Source organism: Cervus elaphus, chromosome 11 (assembly GCF_910594005.1).
Source record: "Cervus elaphus chromosome 11, mCerEla1.1, whole genome shotgun sequence".
Classification (NCBI taxonomy): domain Eukaryota; kingdom Metazoa; phylum Chordata; class Mammalia; order Artiodactyla; family Cervidae; genus Cervus; species Cervus elaphus.
In genome coordinates, this window is record NC_057825.1 from 16,843,034 (window position 1) to 16,867,704 (window position 24,671).

At 49.3% G+C, this 24,671-nt stretch overlaps 1 protein-coding gene across 8 annotated transcripts in view; it reads left to right on the forward strand.

Moving 5' to 3' along the window:
- Positions 1–24,671, forward strand: part of RNF144A (ring finger protein 144A) — a 123,364-nt gene that overhangs the window by 40,520 nt on the left and 58,173 nt on the right. For 2 of the 8 annotated variants that reach the window (XM_043916978.1, XM_043916977.1), the window contains exon 3: positions 15,633–15,779. The exons of 2 other annotated variants lie outside the window; for them this stretch is intronic. In XM_043916978.1, coding sequence (XP_043772913.1) covers positions 15,725–15,779 — 55 coding nt within the window. In that variant the 5' untranslated portion in view covers positions 15,633–15,724. Of the gene's footprint in view, positions 1–15,071; positions 15,109–15,632; positions 15,780–19,551; positions 19,659–24,671 lie in introns of those variants that run through there. 4 more of the 8 variants (XM_043916979.1, XM_043916983.1, XM_043916974.1 and 1 more) reach the window with 3 other exon arrangements.

The following is a 24,671-nucleotide window of genomic DNA, read 5'->3' on the forward strand; positions in this document are numbered from 1 at the left end:
AATGTGCTAAAGTCCTGTGTACTTGTAAAAAGTTATTGTCGGCTGTAGCTCGGTTCCTCCCTAGGAAAACCAGAAAATCTCTCCTTTGGGGCACGTAGAGCAGATTCAAAGCTCTGTGTTGTGGTGGAAGAGGTGGACACGGGGAGTCAGAAGGCAGGTCCAGGCCCAGCTTTACCCCTTCCTTCCCAGGAGCTGAGGGAAGTGAAAGTGAAGGCGCTCAGTCCTATCCGACTCTTTGTGACCCCATGGACTGTAGCCCACCAGTCTTCCCCATCCATGGAATTTTCTAGGCAAGAGTACTGGAGTGGGTTGCCAGGGGATCTTCCCAACTCAGGGATTGAACCCAGATTTCCTGCATTGCAGGGAGATGCTTTACCATCTGAGCCACCAGGAAATCAGAGCTGGGAAAGTCACTGGCATCTCAGAGCCTGGATTTCTTCTTTGTTAAAATGGGAATGACAGCACTGCCGCCCTACCTACCCGGAAGTCCCTGGTGACGATCCGCTGTGCCTGAAGGGTGGGCTCGATTCTCACGATGTGTAAACAACATTCAGCTATTCGCTACTGATCAGGAACCAAATGCAAATGGAATGACCACCTGCAGCCTCCTCTGGGGCCTGAGGGAGGGGTGGAGAGGGCGGACCTTGGGAGCGCAGAAGATGCAAACAAGATGACAGGAAGCACAGCTGTGAGGAGGGCCCGGCGTTCCCGTGGTCTTGATGTGCGTTTTGTGCGTTTTGTGCTCAGGGGAGGGGTGGTCAGGTTCCTAGGGAGGGCTGTAGGAATTTGGAGGATGGGACTGAGGGATGCCTTCCAGCACAGCAGAAAGAAGCCACAACCTTGATTTATTCTCGGGCTCCTGAAGCCACCATCCTCATGTCTAGGGAGAGATGAAATAGCAAAGGATGTCTGCTGACAGCTTTCGTTGGTATCCGGCCTGGGAGTTTATACTTGAACCTCCGTGTGTGTGCTGTTGGCTTCTGCAGTTCTCCCGTGATGATAGCTACTGTTGTTCCCACGGTCCAGCTGAGAAAACTAAGACCCAAAGTGACTTGTTCAGGATGATGCAGCTGGGAAATGGTGGAGCCCAGCTAACCCAGCACACCCAGCTTCCACATCTCACTTGACCTTTCTGCCTATAAAGAAGGTTTTGGATGGACTTGCAGCACCTGGAAAGCAGGGAGGAATAGGAAGTCTTGGAAAAGAGCTTGGTTAAAAATGGACATTATTTAGGTTTGCGAGACATCTTCAAGCAAGAAGTTGGTGGCAGTGGGATGGGGTCCTCTCTGGGCGTTGGAGTTGTGAAAGAGCCTCTTTAATAAAGAGGAGTTGGCCTGTGCTTTGCGGAAATCTAAAGATATCCCGAGTAGTCACTACCCAGTTGAGGGAAGGGCCATATATATTGAACCTGATGAATTTGCAGAGTTCAGGAACATCACTTTCAGTCCATTAGTGGGCAGGATTAGTGTGGGAAGAGATGAGGCTGTCATGAGGCCAACGGGTTCTGGGGCTGCCACCCCTAGATGTGTTAGGAAGTGTCGACTCTACCAGATAGTTTGCAAGTAGTGTCGGCCTACAAGATACTTTGCAAGGTACTTTGTAATTTTGTTCTAAATCCTCTCTGCCCAGCTCAAGTTCAACACAGTAGTGCAAGCTGAAGTGAACATCAGAGAGTGTAATCTTATCACCAGCACCCCCTAGAAAGAAAATCAGATGCACTATGGGGTTTTGAAACATCAGAATGAAGAGCAGACTGTGTGAGTGAGTGAACTGAATGTGAGGACTAACAAGAGGCAGGATGTTTCATGTATAAATTGTTCCAAGCTGGGGGAAAAAATCACATTTCACAATCTCTAAAGAGGGGCCTAGCCAAGGGAAAGCATTTCATAGTTCTTTTTTTTTTTAAGAGAATTGAAAAGTTTCCATTAGAATAGAGAAGAAATTAGAAGTACATGATCCTGTTCTTTTATAGGATAGGACCTAAAGGAGTCTTCTTAATTAAAAAGGATCGTGAAATCCATAGACCTTAAGACCTGGTATTGGAGTTTGAATCTGACTTCTTGATTCCTTGAACTTCTTGACTTCTTGAACCCAGAGCTATCTTCCTGGCCAGGGAGGTGAATGGAGGCTTTGGGTGGGGGTGGCGTGTGGACATGGTCTAGAATATCCACTCAGAGATCTGGCCACCAGCTCAGCCCAGACATCCCTGTTTTCTTTAAATACATTGACAATAAATCAACAGTGGTCCATTGGAATCCATTGAGGAGCTCTTGTTGCTCTCAGCCTCTGAGTTTCTGAAGTTCACCAATTTAAACTGGTTACTTAATATTTTTAATACATATATGCATGTAGTGGACTTCCCTTGTGGCTCAGCTGGTAAAGAATCCACCTACCATACGGGAGACCTGAGTTCAGTTCCTGGGTTGGGAAGATGCCCTGGAGAAGGAAAAGGCTACCCACTCCAGTATTCTGGCCTGGGGAATTCCATGGACTGCAATCCATGGGGTCGCAGAGTCAGACACGACTGAGTGACTTTTAACTTTCACTTCACATGCATGTAGTAAAATTATTAAAATACAAATTATTAAACACAAGTGTAAATGCCTCATCTCTTTGTCCTCCCCAGGAAAATAACACTAATAATTTTTAATTTGTTTTTTAGTTTCACCATCTGGAAAATTTAGTATACCTGGAAAGATATCCGTTTTAAATCTGAACCGGATTATATCTAATCATATCTTTTAAAAAACATCTGATAGGTTGGATCTGATACATATAACACTTTATATATGTGAGTTACGAAGTGTAATTAATGAACCTGTCTCAAACAAAATCATCACCAACACCATGACCCCGATGTGGACGTTTTCTTTTATCTGACTGCCCTTCCCTGCACTATCCTTTCATCTTTCCTTGCTGCATTTGGTAGTCCGTATCCCTAAAAATATATGTAATACTACTCGTTAAAAGTTGTCTCATGATGTTGTTTGGTGTTTTGATTCTAGGTTTAACAGCCTTGTTCTGTGCAGCTATATTTATTCATCTCACTTATATAATATCTGATAAGGTTAACATCCATGCTTCCTCCTGTCAGTGGGTGTTTGAGTTATTTTCAGTCTTTTGCTGTCACAAAATACCCTGCTATTTATATTCTTGCACATATCTCTGCTGCACATATGCCATTTCTTTTTCTTTTGGTTATATACCAGGGAGGAGAGTTTGGGACTAAAGAAAGGCTAATTTATGACCAACTTTACAAGAAAATGCCCTGTTAATTTACACAGTGGTTATATCAATGCACATTGTTACCAGCAGTGAATAAAAGTGTCCTTTAAGATTTACGCTTGTCTTATCCCGACACTTGGTGTCATTGGCCTTCTTAATTTTTGACAAATTAATAGTAGAGTGAACTTAATGTACCAGCAGTTTTGAGCTTCTTTCACATATTTAATTATCATCTGTTTCATTTACTGTAAAAAGACTGTTCATCTCCTTGATGTCGGTTCTCACTGGGTTATGTTTTTTCATCCACTTGAAAGCATTCTTTACATATTCAGAAGACTCACAATGGTGGTTTCACGTGTTAAAAAAGATCACCTTCTAGTTTGTGCTGTATGTTTTCACAAGGTGCTTTTCTTGATTTTTAGCGTATTTTATATAGACAACCTTGCCCATTTACGGTTAGAGTCTTTCCTTTAAGATTTTCTTCTGGGTCCCAAGGTTATAAGTTACTCCCTTATTTCCTTTACCTATTTTAAAATTACTTGAAGTTAATTTTTGTGTGTGATATAGGAATCCAGTGTTGGTTTTATCCATGATGAGTAAATTCTCCTAGTACCACTTATTGAATAATCCGTTTTTCCAGGTATCTGGGATACACAGCCTGTGGTGTCCTGTCTCCCCAGGTGCATGGGTTTGTTTCCGTGTCTTTTCTCTCTGTGTCTTGGTTAATTTGCCCACTTCTGTATCAGTGTTGCCTGCTCTTAATTACTGTAATTCTCTGTGACACCTTCATATTTGGTTCTTTCACCTTTTTCCTCTTATGGGGTGATATTTGGACTTTTTTTTCATATTTGCCCTTGGACTTTTGGATATTTGTCCTTGGACTTTTGCCATTCTATAGAAATTTAGAGTTAAGTTATGAAACAGGAATAACAATGACAAAAACAACAACAAAACCGGTGGGGGATTTATTTGGATTGCTTTCAATCTATAGGTCAGTTGAGAAAGAATTGAGTTTAATTTTTATATTGAGTTCTCCTATCCATGAACATTGTATCACTATCCATAGATTTGTGTTCTATCCATATATTTGGGGCAAGTTGTCCACTTTTGTGAATGGGTCTTACTCATTTTCTGTATGCTCCTAGGTCCATGTGACACATTTGTTTCCAGCCACCTTAGTTTCGGGATGCCTTAGGAGATGTCATTTTTGCAAAGGATAAAAGTCTAATTGATATTTATACATATCTTGCGTCCAGACACTTAATTAAACTTCTAGTAATTCTAATATTTTTGTCTATAGATCCTCCTAGAAGTAAAGTCATTTGTGAATAATTGAAATATGGTTTATTTCTTTTCATTTCTGGCATTTTTTCTTTTTCCTGTCTTCTTTGTTTGAGTTAGAACTCTAATATAATAGTGAACTGAAGCAATATAAGCTAGCCCTTCATTGTTCCTCATCTTTATAAGAAATGTTCTTATTTAATTAAGACCAATGTTTGCTGTCACTTTTTTCCAAATACCCTTTATTAGGTTAGGAGGTTCCCTTATGGTTCTGTTTTGCAGAGTTTTGTTTTCTGCTTTAATCACAAGTGTATGTTGAGTTTTATCAAAGACTGTTCTGTATCTATTAGGGTGAAGGTATGGTTTCCACTGTTTTCTTCTTACTGTGTTATCTGACACACCTGACTTATTTCAATGGTGAACTCTCTTCTATGCCTACAATAAATCTAGCTTGTTTGACTTTACTTTCCCCCCTAAGTACGTGCCTGATGCACATCTGGATTCTATTTGCTTTTATTTTGCTTTAAATTTTTGTTTCTTTACTCATGAGTAACTTTGGCTTATATTTTTCCTTTCCTTAACTGCTTTTGTCTGATTTAGAGAGAGGTTTTTATTTCCTATTTTTCCTTTTTTCCCCCTATTTCTTGCAAGAATTTGTGTATGATTTGAATTAATCTGCTCATGAAATTTTGGTAGTACTCAGCTAAAAGCAAGAACTCGTGGTTTCCTTTTTGCTAGATATTTATCTGATTTTTTCAAGGTGTTTAAAATGATCTGAACTCCTGTTTCTTTTTAAACTGGACTTCTTTCAGTTTTCTTAAATTATATTTTTCTAGGAGTATATTCATAGTTACCTGTTTTTCAGGTTAAAATTAGCATAAAATCATTCATTTTGCTTTAAATCCCTGCTAGCTTTTTTTCATTATGAATATGTTAATTGGGCTATATCTCTTTCATTTTTTCTTGACCAACCTGCCAGACAGTGTATGTTTTATTATTATTTTCAAAGAAAAATACTTTTGACTCTATGGCTGTCTTTAATTTTGTATTTTCTTTTTATCTGTTAATAGATCTTTCCTTCTACTTACTGTGTGTTTATTCTGCAGTTGCTTTTTAACTTCTTAGACTAGAGACAGCTCAGTGATTTTCAGATTTCTTTTTAAGTAAATGCATTTACGATTACAAATTTCTTTGTAGCTACCAAGCTCCTCTGTCCATGGGATTTCCCAGGCAAGAACACTGGGATGGGTTGCCATTTCCTTCTCCAGGTGATCTTCCCCACCGAAGAATTGAACCGGGGTCTCCTGCATTGCAGGCGGATTCTTTACCAACTGACTCCTACATAGATGGGCAGTGAAATGGGAGCAACACGTGTTAGTATAAAGAAATATTTGTTGGTCAGTTTGGATTAGATGCCTGGTCCAGATTTAATCTGTATATAACATGGGGGCTTCCTTCATCCATTATAGAGAAAGGAAATAACAGCGTTAACATTAGTTATCAATATGATGTTCTAGATTTTCTTATCCTATAATTTCATTTTGCCCTTACTTTCTAATGTATTTATAAAGAAACTCACATCATCTTCTCTCTCAAAAAAAAAAAAAAAAAAAAGGCCAGGCAGGAGTGTATTTGCTTGAAAAGAAACCTGTCTGTCCCATGTTTTTCGCAATGACTTGAAATTCTGGGACATACGAGGGTTGCATTGTCAAAAGCGTGTATTAGGAGGCCAGTGCCATGCCAGACCCTATGGGGCAAGCTCTCCATGCCCTCTTCTGCACACATCCCTGCCAGGCAGCAGCCACGAGTCTGGATGTGGAATTGCAGAGTGTTCTGCTTAATGGAAGTCGTGTTGCTAACATCGCACAGGGATTTCCAGACTTATTTTGGGGAGGTGGTTGAGTGATCCATTCTTCGAAGCAGTCTTCTGGAAGCCTGATGTCTTAAAAATAAGTAGGCTTAGATTGGAATAAACTTGGGGCACTGGTGGCCCATATTAGCTAAGATCTCCCCACTCTTGACCCCTGGGAGAGAACAGGGGATGTGCAGGAACCCCAAGGTTAAAGGCCGTTCCCTTGAACCCCTAATTCAGTAGAGGAGAATCTGGTGACCTCAGAGGGTCCCCAGGATACTGGTGGCTGGACCAGAATTTAGGTTTTGCCGTCTTTTCTAGGCTCTTCTGCCACCAGTAGTTCATCTCCACAAACAGGAGAGCTGCTCCTTCAGGCAAAGCCAGTTAGAAAGTGATTTCCACATTTCTACTTGCATCATTTTCTTCATATTCAGATCATGTCTAGATGTGTTGCTTGGGTGACCCCAGTGCACCAGCTAGACTTGCTGTGTCCTGGGTCTTCTTAAACCCCAGCCCTGAGGCTGCTGCCTGCTTCTTTGGGGGTCTCTCCCAGACTATAGTAACAGGCTGGGCTGTGTACTAAGTCACTTCAGTTGTGTCTGACTCTTTGAGACCCCACTGACTGTAGCCCACCAGGCTCCTCTGTCCATGGGATTCTCCAGGCAAGAATACTGGAGTGGGTTGCCAGTTCCTCCTCCAGGGGATCTTCCTGAACCAGGGATTGAACCCACGTCTCTTAGGTCTCCTGCTTTGACAGGTGGCTTCTTTACTGCTAGTGCCGCCTGGGAAGCCCCTGGTAACAGGGATGTGGTGACAAAAAGCCTCGGTTCATTGTCCTGTCTTTGCTTCAGGCCCTTTGCTGGCCTCCTTGCTGCTCATGGAAGGATCGGTTCCTTCAAACAGACAGACCACATGCTATTTCTGTGCTGTAAATTTCCAAGGCTTCTTCCCCAGCCACCTCTCCAACCACAAACTGGAATAAAAAGTGTATTTGCAGCTATAATCAGCACACTTAAATACTAGTTAAATTCAGAATGAGTACAAAATCTGCACTGCTCTTGACTCCGAGAGAGGCTATAAAAATATCCCATGGCCGTGAGCCCTCTAAGACATTGACAATGAGGTGATCCCTCTGAACCTTCTTAAGGCTGTTCCAAAATAGCCCAGATTACATGGTAAGGGGGTCTGATTCATAGAGAATTGTGTATTGGCTGTGGACTAGCAAACTCCTCTCTTGTTTCTATTTTCCTAGGACAAGATGCCCAGTCACGGTCATTTATTTTCTTATAAACTCTTTGAGGATGGCGCTTTCCTTAATTGCCTTGGTAGCTTTGGTGTCTGGCATGTGGGTATACCTGAAATAGTTGTGAAGTGGCCAAACTAGAGAGTCAGAGGTGCCGAGAGCAGAAGGGGCCGTCGGCTCCCTGTCTTCATGCTCCTGTATGGACACCCCTGATGCTTTCCTGTTTCATTTATGCCATCCCCATTACCACCCTGTGAGACGCGGGGCATTTGTTATTAACCTCAGATTATAGATGATGGTGCTGAGGCTTCCAAGGGGTTGCGGAATTGTCTAAGAGTTTGTGAATTTAAGGTGCAATCACGTCTTATGTCTGGGTCTCCTGAACCTTAGAGAAGTATTCTTTCTGTTTCACTACTGGTATGTATTCAGAGATGCTCTGTTGTAATCTGCTGGCACGTGGGCTCAGTGAGTAGCCTCAGCACCACGTTCTGGAAGGCCTGCTGCTTTAAGGTCCATGCCCTCACACCTGATAGTCTTTTGCTGCTGACATGCACTACGGAAAACAGGGAGGCCACGTCCAAATTGTTAGTGGTCTTCAGCAATGTTCTCACTGGTCTCTCTGCCCCTAGCTATCTTAGCAGAGCTCTCGCTAGTTTCTCTAACCTAACTGGATCTCTGCCATGGAGTGATTGTTCTAAAGTGATAAACACGCTCTGATCAAAGCTCCATCCCTGGAGCTCCAAGGAGACCGCATCCCTTCTCCCCACGGTTACCAGGGTTTACCCGGCTGAGTGGATGGTGAGCTCGGCAGAGAGGTCCGTGGGTGTCCTGGGCTCTGACATTCCCTGGAAGGTCGTGCTCATAGTCAGTGAATGAAGAAGCTGCATTTACAAAAATTCCCTTTTAAATTCCCTGACATGTGCGCATGCTCTGTGGGTGTTTGGAGGATGTGATGGTCGGGAAGGAGCTGGCCTTCAGTGGGGTCCTTCAGAGGGACCAGGCTCAACCTGATGTCCAGCTTGGCCTTGGCCCTGAGCTCCAGTGTCTGATGTACGGAGAGCACTGTGACCTCTGCCGGGGAGGGTCCCCCCGCCCCCTGGGGGAGGGGGTCTCTGTGCGCTCCCAAGTAGCTCTGCATGGCGCTGGCTCTCGGTGTGTTTATGGGATCGAGCAGCAGTGTAACTCCTCTTAATGCTTAGACTTTTTTAACCTTTTTCAGTTCTGGGCCTCCATAGATCCCAGAGAACACTTAGAGGGGTGCTCAGAGAGCTGACTCTGCAAATGCTTTCCTTGAAAGCAGAGTCCCTTCCCCCACCCTGCCCACTCTTTGAGCTGTGGTGCCCCGTGTCACCCTGTGTCACCCTGCAGGCACCCCAGGTGTCACCCCATGTATCACCCTGTAGGCACCCCAGGTGTCACCCCAGGTGTCACCCCGTGTGTCACCCTGTAGGCCCCAGGTGTCACCCTGTAGGCCCCAGGTGTCACCCCGTGTATCACCCTGTAGGCCCCATGTGTCACCCTGTAGGCACCCTGTGTGTCACCCTGTAGGCCCCAGGTGTCACCCTGTGTGTCACCCTGTAGGCCCCGTGTGTCACCCTGTAGGCCCCAGGTGTCACCCCGTGTGTCACCCTGTAGGCCCCGTGTGTCACCCTGTAGGCCCCATGTGTCACCCTGTAGGCACCCCGTGTGTCACCCTGTAGGCCCCAGGTGTCACCCCGTGTGTCACCCTGTAGGCTCCATGTGTCACCCTGTAGGCACCCCGTGTGTCACCCTGTGTGTCACCCCATGTGTCACCCTGTAGGCCCCATGTGTCACCCTGTAGGCACCCCGTGTGTCACCCTGTGTGTCACCCCGTGTGTCACCCTGTAGGCCCCAGGTGTCACCCCGTGTGTCACCCTGTAGGCCCCGTGTCTCACCCTGTAGGCACCCCGTGTGTCACCCTGTAGGCCCCAGGTGTCACCCTGTAGGCACCCTGTGTGTCACCCTGTAGGCCCCAGGTGTCACCCTGTAGGCCCCGTGTGTCACCCTGTAGGCCCCAGGTGTCACCCTGTAGGCACCCTGTGTGTCACCCTGTAGGCACCCCATGTGTCACCCTGTAGGCCCCGTGTGTCACCCTGTAGGCCCCAGGTGTTACCCCGTGTATCACCCTGTAGGCCCCATGTGTCACCCTGTAGGCACCCCGTGTGTCACCCTGTAGGCCCCAGGTGTCACCCCGTGTGTCACCCTGTAGGCTCCATGTGTCACCCTGTAGGCACCCCGTGTGTCACCCTGTGTGTCACCCCGTGTGTCACCCTGTAGGCCCCATGTGTCACCCTGTAGGCACCCCGTGTGTCACCCTGTGTGTCACCCTGTGTGTCACCCTGTAGGCCCCAGGTGTCACCCCGTGTGTCACCCTGTAGGCACCCCATGTGTCACCCTGTAGGCCCCCTGTGTGTCACCCTGTGTGTCACCCTGTAGGCCCCGTGTGTCACCCTGTAGGCACCCCGTGTGTCACCCTTTAGGCCCCGTGTGTCACCCTGTAGGTACCCGTGTGTCACCCTGTGTGTCACCCCGTGTGTCACCCTGTAGGCCCCAGGTGTCACCCCGTGTGTCACCCTGTAGGCCCCGTGTCTCACCCTGTAGGCACCCCGTGTGTCACCCTGTAGGCCCCAGGTGTCACCCTGTAGGCACCCTGTGTGTCACCCTGTAGGCCCCAGGTGTCACCCTGTAGGCCCCGTGTGTCACCCTGTAGGCCCCAGGTGTCACCCTGTAGGCACCCTGTGTGTCACCCTGTAGGCACCCCATGTGTCACCCTGTAGGCCCCGTGTGTCACCCTGTAGGCCCCAGGTGTTACCCCGTGTATCACCCTGTAGGCCCCATGTGTCACCCTGTAGGCACCCCGTGTGTCACCCTGTAGGCCCCAGGTGTCACCCCGTGTGTCACCCTGTAGGCTCCATGTGTCACCCTGTAGGCACCCCATGTGTCACCCTGTGTGTCACCCCGTGTGTCACCCTGTAGGCCCCATGTGTCACCCTGTAGGCACCCCGTGTGTCACCCTGTAGGCACCCCGTGTGTCACCCTGTGTATTCCCTTGTAGGCACTCTGTGTTACCCCATGTGTCACCCCAGGTGTCACCCTGTAGGCACCCCGTGTGTCACCCTGTGGGCCCCAGGTGTCACCCCATGTGTCACCCTGTAGGCCCTCTGTGTCACCCCATGTGTCACCCTGGGTGTTGCCCTGTAGGACCCTGGGGATCTGGCACCCCCGCCCTCTCAGCACCCAGTCCCGACCTGCCTGTTTTGAGTTGCCCACTCTGGCTTCTCAGCTTCTCTCCCGGACTGAGGCCCCACAATCTTGGATGTGCCCACTAGGCCCCGACAGCGGGTGGGACCGCAGGGGCCGCTGCGCCCGTGGTGGACTCTGCGCCCGTGGTGGACGCCTGCGGAGGGCTGGCCCGCGGCCCGCAGCCTGGCTGCAGTGCGGATCTTGGTTCCTCGATCCCGGGACGCACGGCCGGTCCCATCAGCTCCACCCTGTGGAGGCCCCTGCCCTGGACGGACACTCCTGTGGAGCCAGGAAAGGTCCAGAAAGCACAAAAGGCAGGGTGGAAAGCTGAAGCCGAGCCAGCTCACTTGCTGCTGTGATGGACACGGTGCGCACAGACAGATGGACACAAGACGGACAAGCCCTGTTTGCTCTCCTTCCATCGCTCAGTGGGAGGAAATAGGGAGAAAGAAAAAGAAATAGAAAGCCCTGTTTCAGGTAGAGCAGCCCGCCGAGAAGGAAGGTCCTGAGTTCCCTGCCGACTGCTCAGCACGGACCTTGAGAAAGTGGCCGGGGGACCCGCCGGGGGTGCTGAGGGAGCCCCCAGCCCCTTTGGGTGTTGCACGGGCTGGCCGAGACCACACCTTCAGCTGGTGACGTGGCGGCCTCTCCTCAGTCACAGCGGCGAGTTCCCGGGCCTGCAATGTGGCTTTTGGGGCCAGGCCAAGGCCTCCGTGTCCACTCTCCTGGGATCATCCGTGTGACCACAGTGGACTTCCCAGAAGGTCCCAGGCTGGCCGATCGATATTCTGAGTCTCGGCAGAGGGTGGCAGGGGCTTGGCCCGCACGCAGGCACAGGTGTCCTTGACCCTGGGTTCCCTGTGTGAGTGCCTGACAACATGGGAGTCAAAGGAAAACGGGGCCTTTCGGTCTTTGCTTTTGTCCTTGGGTAGGTGATGTTCCCAGGCCTAAAGCCTGCCCACAGCTGGGGGTTAAGTCCGAGGGTCTCAGACCTGCGGGGCCTTGTCAGGGAGTACAGGCCACAGGCTGACAAAGCGCCTTTGTTCTGGCAGTGAGACTTTCCTCTGAATCAGCTGTCGTGTGTGATCTGTGCTGGGGTGGAGGGCGCACAACCCATCCCTACTACTCACCCCCACGCAGACCCTTTCCTCCTTCCTGGGGAGGCCCTTCCTGGTTCTAGGCCAGTCCGCCTGCCTCACAGATGCAGAGACACACAGGCAGCCAGACACACAGATGCATAAATGCACAGATACATAGGTGAACAGACACACACACACACAGTGGACACAGATGCACAGACACACAGATGCATGGACACACAGGTGGACAGACACACAAACGCACAGATGCACAGATGGACAGACACACAGATGCACAGACACACAGATGCATAGACACATGGATACACAGACACACAGGTTTACAGGTGCATAGATGCACAGACAGACAGACAGTCGGGTTTGAGGGGCCTGGCTGGCTGTCCAGGCACAGATGGCTGCCCGGCAGAGTGAGGAGGAAGGCCAGGGTGCTGTCTCCCTGCCCAGCTTCACCATGATCACTCAGCACCCCCATGCCTCTTACCGAGCTCGGCTCAGGCGGCGGAGGCGGTGGGGGCGGGCTGTCCAGGGGCTACAGCTTCACCTTTGTCCTTCTGGACCGCCGCCGCCATGGTTGCCGAGGAGGACTCACTTTCAGCACCGGGGACAGTGCAGCAGGTGGCCACCCCCTCCCCCGACTGCTTCTTAAAAACATTTGCAATTAGGATGTGGTGCATTTATATTAAACATCGGGGAGCTTAGGGTTTTATTTTCTCTAAGAATCACTTCAAAGCCGGGTTGCCCTCAGTTCGGTGTTGACCGTGTCATGAAGCACCCGATCCAGGCAGCGGTCGTTGCAGGTTTCCTCTGTCCAGGCCCCGATGGGCTTGTGCACAGAGAGCCTGATTTCACCCCTTGCGGAAACCTCACGAGATAGGCTTTATCACCCTGATCGTGATGAAACAGAGACCCAGGGAGGTCAGGCTGTGCTCCAGGCCGTCCAGCGCTGATCCCACCTCGGTGGCTGGCTTTGCCCACCTCCACAGCTGCCCTCTTTGCTTCCACTCATTCCGCTGTCCGGGCACACTGTCTTTTATTTCTGTATACTTTTGTACATCTGTGCCCATTCTCTTGAGGCCAGTTCAGCTCAGCATACATGTCTCAAGCTTGTACTTGGGGGAAGGCAAATGTTATAAGACCTAAAGGATGAAAACACCATGTAGAAACGGCCACGTGTCCCAAAACCGTTACAAGAGAAGTGGAAGGGAGGACGGGGGTCATGACGTGGGTTGAGTTCCAGGGTTCAGGGTGACACTGGGGTGAATTGTGCAGAGATCAAGGCCTGGGGCGGGGCCAGGGGGCATCTCAGAGGCCCTTGGACACTAAACTAAGAATTCTACTTTACCCAGTGGTCAGCCTCCCTAAATTCTACTAAAATTTATTTTTTAATCTGTGTATATTTTTTTGATGTGGGCCATTTAAAAACTCTTTACTGAATTTGTTAAGATACTGCTTCTGTTGTTTAGGTACTGTTTTTTTTTTTTTGGCTATGAGGCATGTATGATCTTAGCTCCCCCAGTGGGGATTGAACCTGCAACCCCTGCAGTGGAAGGTGAAGGCTTAACCACTGGACCACCAGGGAAGTCCTCCTAAATTCTACTTTAGATGAGCCAGAGCAGGGTTCCCAGTCCCCGTGGGGCAGGGCTGACTTCTCCTCTGATCTCTCTCTCCTCCCCTTAGAGCAGGGATGTAGGAGTCTTCAGAGACTTATCACCTCTTCCTACACACAGACTACACAGACTTCCTAGACTACACACCTCTTCCTCCCCACGCTATCCCTGTAAAAGGTGCTATCGTATTCGAGTCATAGCCTGGGGCCAGGTTGGCCATCTTATACAGCACAGGTACCCCAGGCTGGAACCCGGGGGATGCTCAAAGTCCACATCCCTGGAATACGTTCACATCTTAGGACACCCTGAGATATTCCCAATATGCTCTCCTCGTGAGAGGGCTGGGGTTGCCAGGAGTCGGAAAAGGTGAGAGGATGAGTTGAGAGCTGGTAAGCACAGAATCTCTGCACAGTCTGATGGTTAATTATGAGGCCTGGGTCCCTTTGAATGCTCACATGCTGGCAGGAGAACTACAGCCGCAACAGCCTATGGAGCCCCAAGCCCGTGGGTCCCCCAAGACTTGTGTGGCACCAAATAGGACTTTGATCTCACCTTCCTGGAGGTGCCGAGACACAGTTTTCTGCTCTCAACCACTTCCTCTCGGCTTCCCATGGCACCCCCGTCCCCGGACCTCACGTTCAGTGATTCTAAGGATTAGTTTCTCTTTGGAAATGTACAGACTGCCTCTCCTATTTGAGAGGATGCTTTATGACAGTGAAGGCCTTTGGAAAACTACGTGGAAACATGGGAGGAGGGAAAGTTAACTGTGTTGTTTTGGTTTCTTGCTCATTGAAACCTTTTAATTTAATTTAATTTTTTTTTTTTTCTGTTTCTCCCTTGGGATGGGCTTGGGAAGATGTTCAGCGTAGATGGTGACGTTTGTGCCTTTGGAATGGAGTCTTTATAGCAGAGCCAAAGCCTCTGAGGTCTCCAGATAAATGCCGGCCTGTGTTCTTATTTTTTTGAAGCTTAGTCTAGTGACAGTCTGCTCCGATGCTCGGAAGACGGAGTGGGAAGAGGGAGCCTTTGCTTCTGTGTGTTAGCAGGTCGGGTGGGGGCGAGTCCACCCGGATCCCTGCATTCTGTGGTGACCGCTCGTCGAGGGGAGCGGCCAGGCGCACATGATGGAGAGTGGTGGCCAAACCGTAACCAGACATTTAACCCAGTCTTGATTATGAAGACAAAGCATTCATAGCTCAGACTTGACGCGTGCAGGGAGAGAACTACTGAAGTCAGAGGAGCCACAGGCTTGCTCTCTGCTTGGTGTTTTTCATCTCACCTGCCCTCCGCCTCCTCGCCTGTAAGAGGCAGAGGGGTTGGCAGTCGTGCCTGCCGATCACCCACTGTGTGTCTATGGGTACTTGCCCCCCCTGGCCTGGATGGACGAGGAGCTGCAGGCAGGGTGTTGCGATCTCTGCTGTGTTCCCATTCACAAGTGGTTTGTTTACTTCCTTCAGCGTGAAGAGAAGAACAGAGGAAAGTACTGTCTGCCTTTGCTTTTGAACTTAGCAGTAATGGGATTGTGTGAAACCATTGGTTGGTATAATGCCACTTTGGGGGGTGTGTGTGTGTGTGCGTGTGTGTGCATGTGTGTGGTGGGGAGGAGGGCTTTTGGAGAGAGCTTTAAAACAGCCTGCCTAGATGTTTGGAATAAACTTGGCCCCCTTCATTTTTTCCTTTGTTTGTAGATGTATCACTTGTCTTCTTTCTGCCTTTTCTTGTATTTTCTCTTTAAAATGTCCAGCCATTCTTTCGTAATTGGAAAAAGAAGTAATAAATGCATTTCTCTCTTTTTGTCTGATGTTAAAACAGTCCGTGGGTTTCTTACTGCCTCTTATTGCGTTACAGAGAGGTTGGTTGCTTCATAGGTATTTGATATATATTTAGATTACGTTTTATTTCTCTCATTGTACTCAGATGTTCAAATGATAATGGGCAGCACAGATCAGACCAGGAAAAAAAAATCAAAGTATTTCTAAGGGGTGGGGGTATTTTATTTTTGCGGTTGAATTCCTGTGAAAGTACAGTGTGTGTCTCAGGATGCTATCTGTTCACTTAAGCGCTGACCTACGTGCTGTTGAGCACTTACTACACCGCGGTAAGCGTCGACTACACGGGCGGTTCTGTGAGTAGAGCTTCTGGGGATCCGAAGATGTTTGGCAGAGATCCAGCCTTCACGGAGACGTCCGGATGTTTGGAGAGACGAGGTGTGCGTGATAAGAAGCTGGTTAATACTTTGTTTCAAAAGACACACGTCACTAAGAAATGGGAGTTCCCACGAGGGTGGTCTTCCAGGTGAGGTGGCTCCTTCTCACGACCTAGTGAGGTCGGGCTTTCCTTTCCAGCCCGTAGTTTGTGACCTCCCATCACTCCCTGGCCCCTCTGCCCCGCGCCTCTTTCCTGTCACTTAGCAGCATCCCACCAGTCTTTCAGAGCAACACAAACAGCTTCTCTGCTGTGAAGCATGATTGATGAGTTCACCAGGAAATCTGGGTCTCTTCCGGGAACTGCGAGCAGTGGACGGCATTATCTCTGGCGTCTGGTTGGCATTTGGAAAGCTGCCATCGGTCACCAAAGACACATAAGATTTTGTGAGAACTCTTTAACCCACTAACGATCAGTTTCCTCATCTGTAAGGTTAGGATAAAAATATCCCATTGGACTGCAGTTGTGGCTAAATCCATGTAAACAGATAAAACTCTGAACACTTACTGGGCAGCCCGTAAAACCTCACGTCTTTGCCTTTCTGTGCTGTGTAGTTATTTGTGCCTATGTCTGCATTGATCACCTGCATTGCAAACCTTTGGAGGTTGAACCCCCCAGTGCCTGGCACAGACCTTCTCACACAGCCTGGACGGCCCTCTGTCCTCATCGTGGTCTGTGCCATCATGAAGCCAATGCTGGATCTTTGGGGTCTTTGGTTGGTCTTGGCCTTCGGAGACCCCATGATCATAATGGTGATTTTGATAGATGGGTGAATAAGGAGGCCATCTCCAACACAGAGTCGCAGAGGATGGGGGAACATGTACATGTGGTCTGGAATCAGGCAGCACGTCTGAGAGCAGCAGGTTGATTGGGGAGATCCAGGACCATAAAGAAGGTTGAACTGATGAATTGATGCTTTTGTGTTGTGGTGCTGGAGAAGAGTCTCAAGAGTCCCTTAGACTGCAAAGTGATCAAACCAGTCAGTCCTAAAGGAAATCAGTCCTGAATATTCATTGAAGGACTGATGCTGAAGCTGAAGCTCCAATCCTTTGGCCACTTGATGCAATGAGATGACTCATTGGAAAAGACCCTGATGCTGGGAAAGATTGGAGGCAGGAAGAGAAGGGGACAACAGAGGATGAGGTGGTTGGATGGCATCACCGACTCGATGGACATGAGTTTGAGCAAATTCCAGGAGATAGTGAAGGACAGATGAGCCTGGTGTGCTGCAGCCCTTGGGGTCTGTGAGGACACGACTGAGTGACTGAACAGCAATGAATAACAGTGACTAAACTGTCTGTGTCTGAGGTCTGCAAGGACGTTTCTCCTGAGCTGTCCCTCCCACAGAGCGTCCCTGGGGCCCGGAGAGGCCGGGTCAAAGGGCACTGCGGTTCTCCCATGACACAGACTCTAAATATCTGACAAGGTGAGCCGGACTAATTGCATGAGTGTATTTTTCACCCTCACTGGCCAAGCAAGGGGTCTTTGGGTCGAAATATGTCCGTGCATTTTAGAGAAGAAAGAATTTCTCCAGAGTTAGCATGCAGCACATTCTGATCAGAGGCATCGCCCCATTGGTTTTGTCCTGTTCCCGGAGGCGTTGACTGAGCTCAGCCCGCTCCACACCCCACTTTCCTCCTCCTATGTTACACGGCTCCTCAACGTGTTGTTCTCCTAAGTCAAGCCTTTTGTTTTGCGTCCTTTCCTTCTCAGAATCTGTAGAGTTGGACATGTGATGTCCACTTAGGTGTCAACTGCCTGAACCCCATGTCCGAAGAGAAAATGACAGAATGAAAAACCATTAGAAGAGGACCAGATAAACCACGTGGTTTCAACAACTGCCTCTCCTCTTCCTTCCTTTTCTTCCTCCCCTTCTCTTCTTTCTTCCATTTTCCCTTCTTCTCCCCCTCCTTCCCTCCCTCCCTTCCTTCCTTCCCTTCTTTTGATGGGTAAAAGTCTTCCAACTGGTTCTTGACACATCTAGGGTGAGACTCAGAGTTTTTGGCTCATGCCCTTATACCACAATAAGTTCTAGTCCCTGGGTGAGGAAGTGGGGTCACGGAGGTGCATTTGATCCAGGCCTTGGTCCTCACCTGGAGTAGAGCATGGGGTACACAGTTCGCATCCAGTAAGGGGGCTTGTCCCTGGAGCAGGATCTCTTGGGTAACTGTGCTAACACGTGATTGGTCTAGTCTAGAACTTTCCTTGTTCACCGACTGGCCCACCAGCTCAAGTAGTACAGTAGAAGAATCAGTGAAGTGGCCCAGAAGAGAGGAATAATGTTAAAGAAGAACCTTTGAGAGAGGAGCGGAGGTGGAAAGGAAGAACACCGCCACCACCAATAAAAACCGGGACAAAGAACACATTAGTTCTGGTCTGAATTCCCCTTCGTTGGAGCCAGGCTCACAGTTTGAGATCAAGAAGGCAGCGAGGAGAGATTAGGTAGAAAAGCTGGGTTTCTGTGTAGGAAGGAGTCCTGCGTGCGTGTTTCTGCAGGGCACTTGTTTAGAGTTGCATGTAGACACGTGGGCTCAGGTGGGTGATGGTTCCTTCACCTTGGCTGGCGAGGCTGCCGTGAGGATGTTATTAATACAAGAAGCGTACCTACTCTGCAGGCACATGGGTTGTGATGGGGCCGTTGGGGGATTGGAACGTGTCCGTGGTTGTTGGAGACGGTTGCCTGAGGCAGTGACACGAGACAGGTTTCTGACCCTCTTAGAGAGGCTGAGGCTCTCAGAGGGGTCTGCAGGTTCCCTGCTGGCCCTCCCCGCCCCCCACCGCGTCTGCCAACGCTGACAGGAGCCCTGGGGTGTGCGGGTGGGCAGCACCAGGCCCCCTTCTATGGGGAAGGTAGGTTTCTCTAGATTGTAGAAAGGTCTATACATCATAGCTCAGTAGGTAAGGAATCTGCCTCCAATGCAGGAGACCCGGGTTCAATCCCTGAGTCGGGAAGATCCCCTGGAGAAGGAAATGGCAACCCACTCCAGTATTCTTGCCTGGAGAATTCCACAGACGGAGGAGCCTGGTGGGCTACAGTCCATGGGGTCACAAAGAGTCAGACATGACTGAGCGACTTCACTTTCACTTTCTGTACATTAAGGGCTTTGATGAAGTTTTGGGGACCATCATCTTGTAAGAGGGGAGAATCTCCCAAGCCTTGGACAAGGATGTGAGGTGTAAGCACAGGTGGCTGATCCATATGCCTGACTTCCCTGGATGCACAGGGCTGACAGGCCAGTGGCCCTGCTTCTTGGAAAATACGATAGAATTCTATCATTAGGGTTTCCTATGTGAAGCCTTTTCCCTGTGCTTTCCAGATCAACAGTGACATAGACACATTTTTTTCTTTTTGTGCAAGTAATTCTGTAATTGTAGAAGAGATTCTTTGAACTACCAGGTATATGTTTATTAGAGTTTTCATTTATTACATTTCCGGTTTTTAAACAGGATTTGCATTTTAGCTTTAAGAGACTTGAAACTTTAATGTTAACTTTCAAAAGGAAAAAAAAAGAAAAGGGAAGAAAACAGAAAATTCCCCCCAAACCCAAACTCCAAAATCAAAATTAAGAGAGTCTCCATTACCAAGCACTTGCTGTGCCCATTCTCATGTGGCCATGAGTTTGCTTTGTTTTTATTTCATGTATAGTAAGAAAAGAGGAGATTTATTATAACTGACGATGTGAGTCTCATGGTGACAAGTTGGCCAGAAGCATTCTGGAATGTTTTAAACTTAGGGGCATCTTCTCAACAGTGTGTGTTTTCTGTCCTTGCCAGGGTACAGGATCCAGACAGCAAGCACAGTGGTCAGATTGCAAGTCCTCCAGTCAACATCCCTCCTCCCCGCCCCGTCTTCCCAGAGCCTGGAAGGGCTGTGCTTTGAGGTTTGTTTTGGGAGAAGGGTAAATTGCCACTGGAGAAATCCCCAATCCCCAAAATATCCCAAAGAGTCTATTATGAAAAGATTATTTTCAGATAGAGGCTAATAGTAGCTAAATTCCTTTCCCATAACAGGCCTCTTCCCTTGCATTTGGGAGGTACAGTCAATATTGGTCTGAAAGGGTGAGTGATCGGAGGCTATTTTGGGGTGGTCTGAAGAACCTCAAGACTGTCTTGTAGAATAACAACTGAGGAGCTTGTTCTGAGAACAGGACAGTTGGGAGGTGAGTGGTAGGGTCGCTCGGCAGCTTTCAGCATGGCAGAGGGTCCTTGGACCGTGGGTGCCCAGATGTGTATATGAGCTACCCAGTTCCCTATTGATAGACCTCAGTTGCCTCTCCTGGGGTTTGTGTCCAGTTGGAAGTTCTTCTGTCCTTGAAATGTCCATGCTTCTGCCCTGCACAGACCCATGTTCTCAAATCAACCCTGATTTCTTAACTTATGTTACTGCGTCATGAGTTTCTTCAGGACCTTCTAGGGGGCTTTAGGGGGACACTTTCTGCCTCCTCCCCTGCCCCCCACCTTTCCCCCATCCCTGTAGCATCTTCTCTCACTGACTGTCCCATCCACCCTCTACTCCTTCGTTTTGCCATTATCACCCACACACCCACCCTGCAAGCTTTCATAAGTTCATACACATGTTCTAATAAATTTCAGCCCATATCTGTACATTTAGGTTGTTCCGCCTCCAATTAGAGTTTAATTTACTTGACAGATCATCCCAAATCAAGCTTTGAAAATGGTATATGAAGCATGGAATTCCTCATGTTCAGAAAGACACAGCCGTTTGTCATCTGCCCCAGGAAATCTTCCTGAAGGGCAGAGCCGGGCTGTCACAACGAGGGGGTGAGACGGAGACCCCCCGGAGTAGTGCCTCCTGTGGTCTGTGCCTGCCCCCACCCTGCAGTGTCCACCCATGGATGCCTGCTTCTCCCCACCTGAGACCTTCCTCGGAGGAGCCTGCAGGTGCAGAAATGAGCCCTCTCCTTCTGGCCGGGAGCCTCCCTGGCCAGCGAGTGACCTAAGGGGGCAGCTGTCCCAGCGCCTGCCTCCAGAATGGGGGGACACTGGGCCAGTGTGACAGCGTCCCCCCACTTTCCCCGAGGGATCGGGCTCCCGTGAACCCCAGTGGCAGCCGCTCGGTGATAAATCCCTCGCTTCCTGCCTCCCTCTGCTCGTTTACAACTGCGTCCCCGGGATCGTTTCCCCAATAGACTGCTTCTCGGGGAGGCCAAGCTAAAATGCTGCCATAGGCGGTTTCCCTCCGAGCTGGGAGAATCAGACGGATTAAAAGCCAGGAATGTACTTTTAAACTCAAAGCTCTAACCTATTTGACTTTGGCCTCTTGTGTGTTGGTGGGTCTCCCGTGAGCATTTCCGGGGATCCCTGATGCTTTGCAGAGTTGGGTCATGCCTTCAGTGAGTCGTGTGGGGTCCAAGAAACGATTCCTCATGAAGAGTCTGAGTTTGTTTTTCTTTTTTCCAATTTGTTTATTTATTTTTGATTGTGTTGGAACTTTGTTGCTGCCCGTGGTCTTTTCTCTAGTTGTGGTGAGCAGGGGGTGGGTGGGCTACTCTCTTGTTGCGGTGCGGGCTTCTCATTGCGGTGACTTCTCTTGTTGCAAAGCCCAGACTCTAGGCACGTGGGTGGGGACTCAGAGGTGTGTATCCCAGGCTCTAGAGCACGGGCTGTTAGCACAGCAGTTGTGACTTAGCTGCTCCGAGGCATGTGGGATCTTCCCGGACCAGCAATGGAACCCATGTCTTGGGCACCGGCTGGTGGATTCTTTACCACTCAGTCACCAGGGCAAGCCCCTGCTGGTTGCTGGTAAACTGTGTCCCCTTCCACACTCCTCTGCTGTTCCCTGGGTGTTGCAGCTGTGACAGGGCTTGAACGGAGCTTCTGTGTGAAGACAGGATGTTACAGCCTGGGACGGGGTGGTGCGCAGACAGACAGCAGGCGGGGCAGATGCGCTGGCCTTGCAGTTGGCGGGCAGCGTGGCCCTGCCAACCCCCAGGGAATGCTTTATGTGGTCCCTGCCGCTCTCTGGGCCACTGTCCTGAAGGCTGGGACAGAGATGCTCCAGGGCCCTCCCACTTTCCTTATTTGCAGGAGAAAATACAGGATCACAAAATCCTCCAGAATGATTCACAAGTTGAAATATGTTGGCAGAGTGCATTTTCGTTTTATTTTGGTCGAAGGAAGAGTGTGGGGGAACTTTCAGGGCACTGAAGGAACCCAGGTTGGAATTAAGGCTCCCTCCTGGCTGGTAGGACCTGCCACGCTAGTTGCTATTCCCTCCTTGGTCGGGCACACAGTGGTTTATTCTGGGAACACACCAGCCCTGCCAGTAATTCAAACGTGTCGTAGGGCAGCGGCTGGAATGGGGGCCTCCTAGTCTTGAAGACACGTCTCAAGTTCTCCAGTTTAGCCTGCTCTCATTGCCAGAAACAAACACGCTTGACAAAAGAGTCATTCTCTCCCACCATGCAAAATAACATCCAGAATTCCTTGCACGTTTGTTCATTACAAGTCAGCTGAGCCGTAATGTCTAGAAAAATTAATTCACACTTCTTCAAGACTAAGGAGGCACTTTGAACTTGGGGGGCAGTGGGCAACACCTCCACAAGTCTTCCTCCTTCCACCATCAGAAGGGGTGATGGTGGCCACGCTATGTCTCTGAACCCAGCCCTTCCAGGCCAGACTGTCCCCTGCAGAGAAAGTGTGAGGCTGGCAGAGCATGACTGGCCCTGTCGGACAGATAGGGTCATCTACCTCCTGCCTCTGGTCCAGGGGGTGGACATGGCCGTGGTGACAGCCTGTCACCAGGGATGGAGCTCTGAGCATGATGATGACAATGATAATCATTCTCTGTAGAACCCTGGCTGAGTTCAGGCCCCTCAGCAGAATCAAGCTATGACAAACCTGGACAGTGTATGAAAAAGCAGAGACATGGCTTTGCTAATAAAGGTCCGTGTAGTCAAAGCTGTGGTTTTTCCAATAGTCAAGTACAGATGTGACACTTGGACCATAAAGAAGGCTGAGCCCCGAAGAATTGATGCTTTTGAACTGTGGTGTTGGAGAAGACTCTTTTGAGAGTCCCTTGGACTGCAAGGAGATCAAACCAGTCAATCCTAAAGGAAACCAATCTTGAATATTCATTGAAAGGACTGATGCTGAAGCTCAAGCTCCAATACTTTGGCCACTTTCCCTGATGCTGGGAAAGATTGAGGACAGGAAGAGAAGGGGGTGACAGAGGATGAGATGGTTGGATGGCATCACTGACCCAGTGGACATGAGTTTGAGCAAGCTCCAGGAGATAGTGAAAGACAGGGGAGCCTGGTGTGCTGCAGTCCATGGGTTTGCAAAGGGTTGTACAAAACTCTTAGTGACTGAACAACAACTGCAACTGTCATACTGATGAATGGACGTGATTCTTTAGGCTTGTTACAAGCTCTTGTTTTCTAAACATGAGGGTCCTTTAAGAGTTCCCAGAACTTTAACAACAATAGCAAAGCTCTGACATAAGTATTGTGGGGGCTGAAGTGTGTCCAGAGAGTCACGCGTCGGAGCCCTAAACTCCAGTACCTCAGAATTGCACCTGTTTGGATTTGAGTCTCTACAGGTGGAATTAGGTTGAAATGAGGTCCTTCTGGTGGACCGTAACCCGGTATCATGAATGTCCTCATCCAAAGGGGAAATGGAGACAGAGAAACACCTCAAAGGGGAAGAGACACAGGGAGAGGACAGCTATCATCAGCAAGCTGAGGAGGGAGGCTGCAGAGGAACCAACCTGCCACCACCTCGTCCTTAACTTCCAGCCCCCAGACTGTGACCCAAAGAATTGCTTTTGTGGAGCTTCCCAGGTGGCCTAGTGGTAAAGAACCTGCCTGCAAGGCAAGAGATGCAGGTTCGATCCCTGGGTTGGGAAAGTCCCCTGGAGAAGGGAATGGCAACTTCTTCCAGTATTCTTGCCTGGGAAATTCCATGGACAGAGGTGCCTGGTGGGTTGCAGTCCATGGGGTCGCACAGAGTCGGACACGTTGAGCCACTAACACTTTTCAAGCTGCAGTCTGTGGTGTGGTGTTAAGGCAGCCTTGGCTAACTAATGGAGGTCTCATGATCCTCCTTCTGAAGATGGGGAAACTGAGGCTGGGTGGATTGAGTAACTTGGTCAAGGTCCCCGGAGAGCAGGGGCTGCAGGTGGGTGTGACCCAAGGTCACCTGGTTCCAGCCTGTGTTCTCAGCCTGCAGGTCCCGGGGACAGGTAATGTGACCTTCTCCATGTAACCTCAGGGGCTGAGTCGGGCTGCAGTGACTTCTCAAGTGGCCCTAGGCTCCTTGCCTTCCTCCCAAGATCTTGTCCCTGTTTGAACTTTTGAGCCAAATGTATTGCCCCTGAAACATGGCCCGCAGAAAACCTATTGCATAGCAACATTTGTGAAAAACAAACAAACAAAAAACCCGAATGACAAGCAGAAGCCTTGAGGCCATGAATTCTGTGCGCACTCCTGAACTTTTTTGTCTTTGCCGAGTTTCTTGCTTTTCCTCCCACATGACGTGACACACGTTTTGTGAAGTATCTGGCAGGCCTAGAGAAAGGATCACTGATTGGCACCTCTTTCGACTTTGTTGCTGGTGCCACTGGATTTCTCACCATCCTTGTCCGTCGTCCTGGCCACAGAAGCTGCAGCTGGTATGAGGTTCACCTATGCTGGTGGCTCAGACGGTAAAGCGTCTGCCTACAACGTGGGAGACCCAGGTTCGCTCCCTGGGTCGGGAAGATCCTCTGGAGAAGGAAATTGCAGCCCACTCCAGTACTCTTGCCTGGAAAATCCCATAGACAGAGGAGCGTGGTAGGCTACAGTCCATAGGGTCGCAAAGAGTTAGCCACGACTGAGCGACTTCACTTCACTTCACTTATGCTGACCTGGGGATTAGGAGTGAGTCTGGTCTTC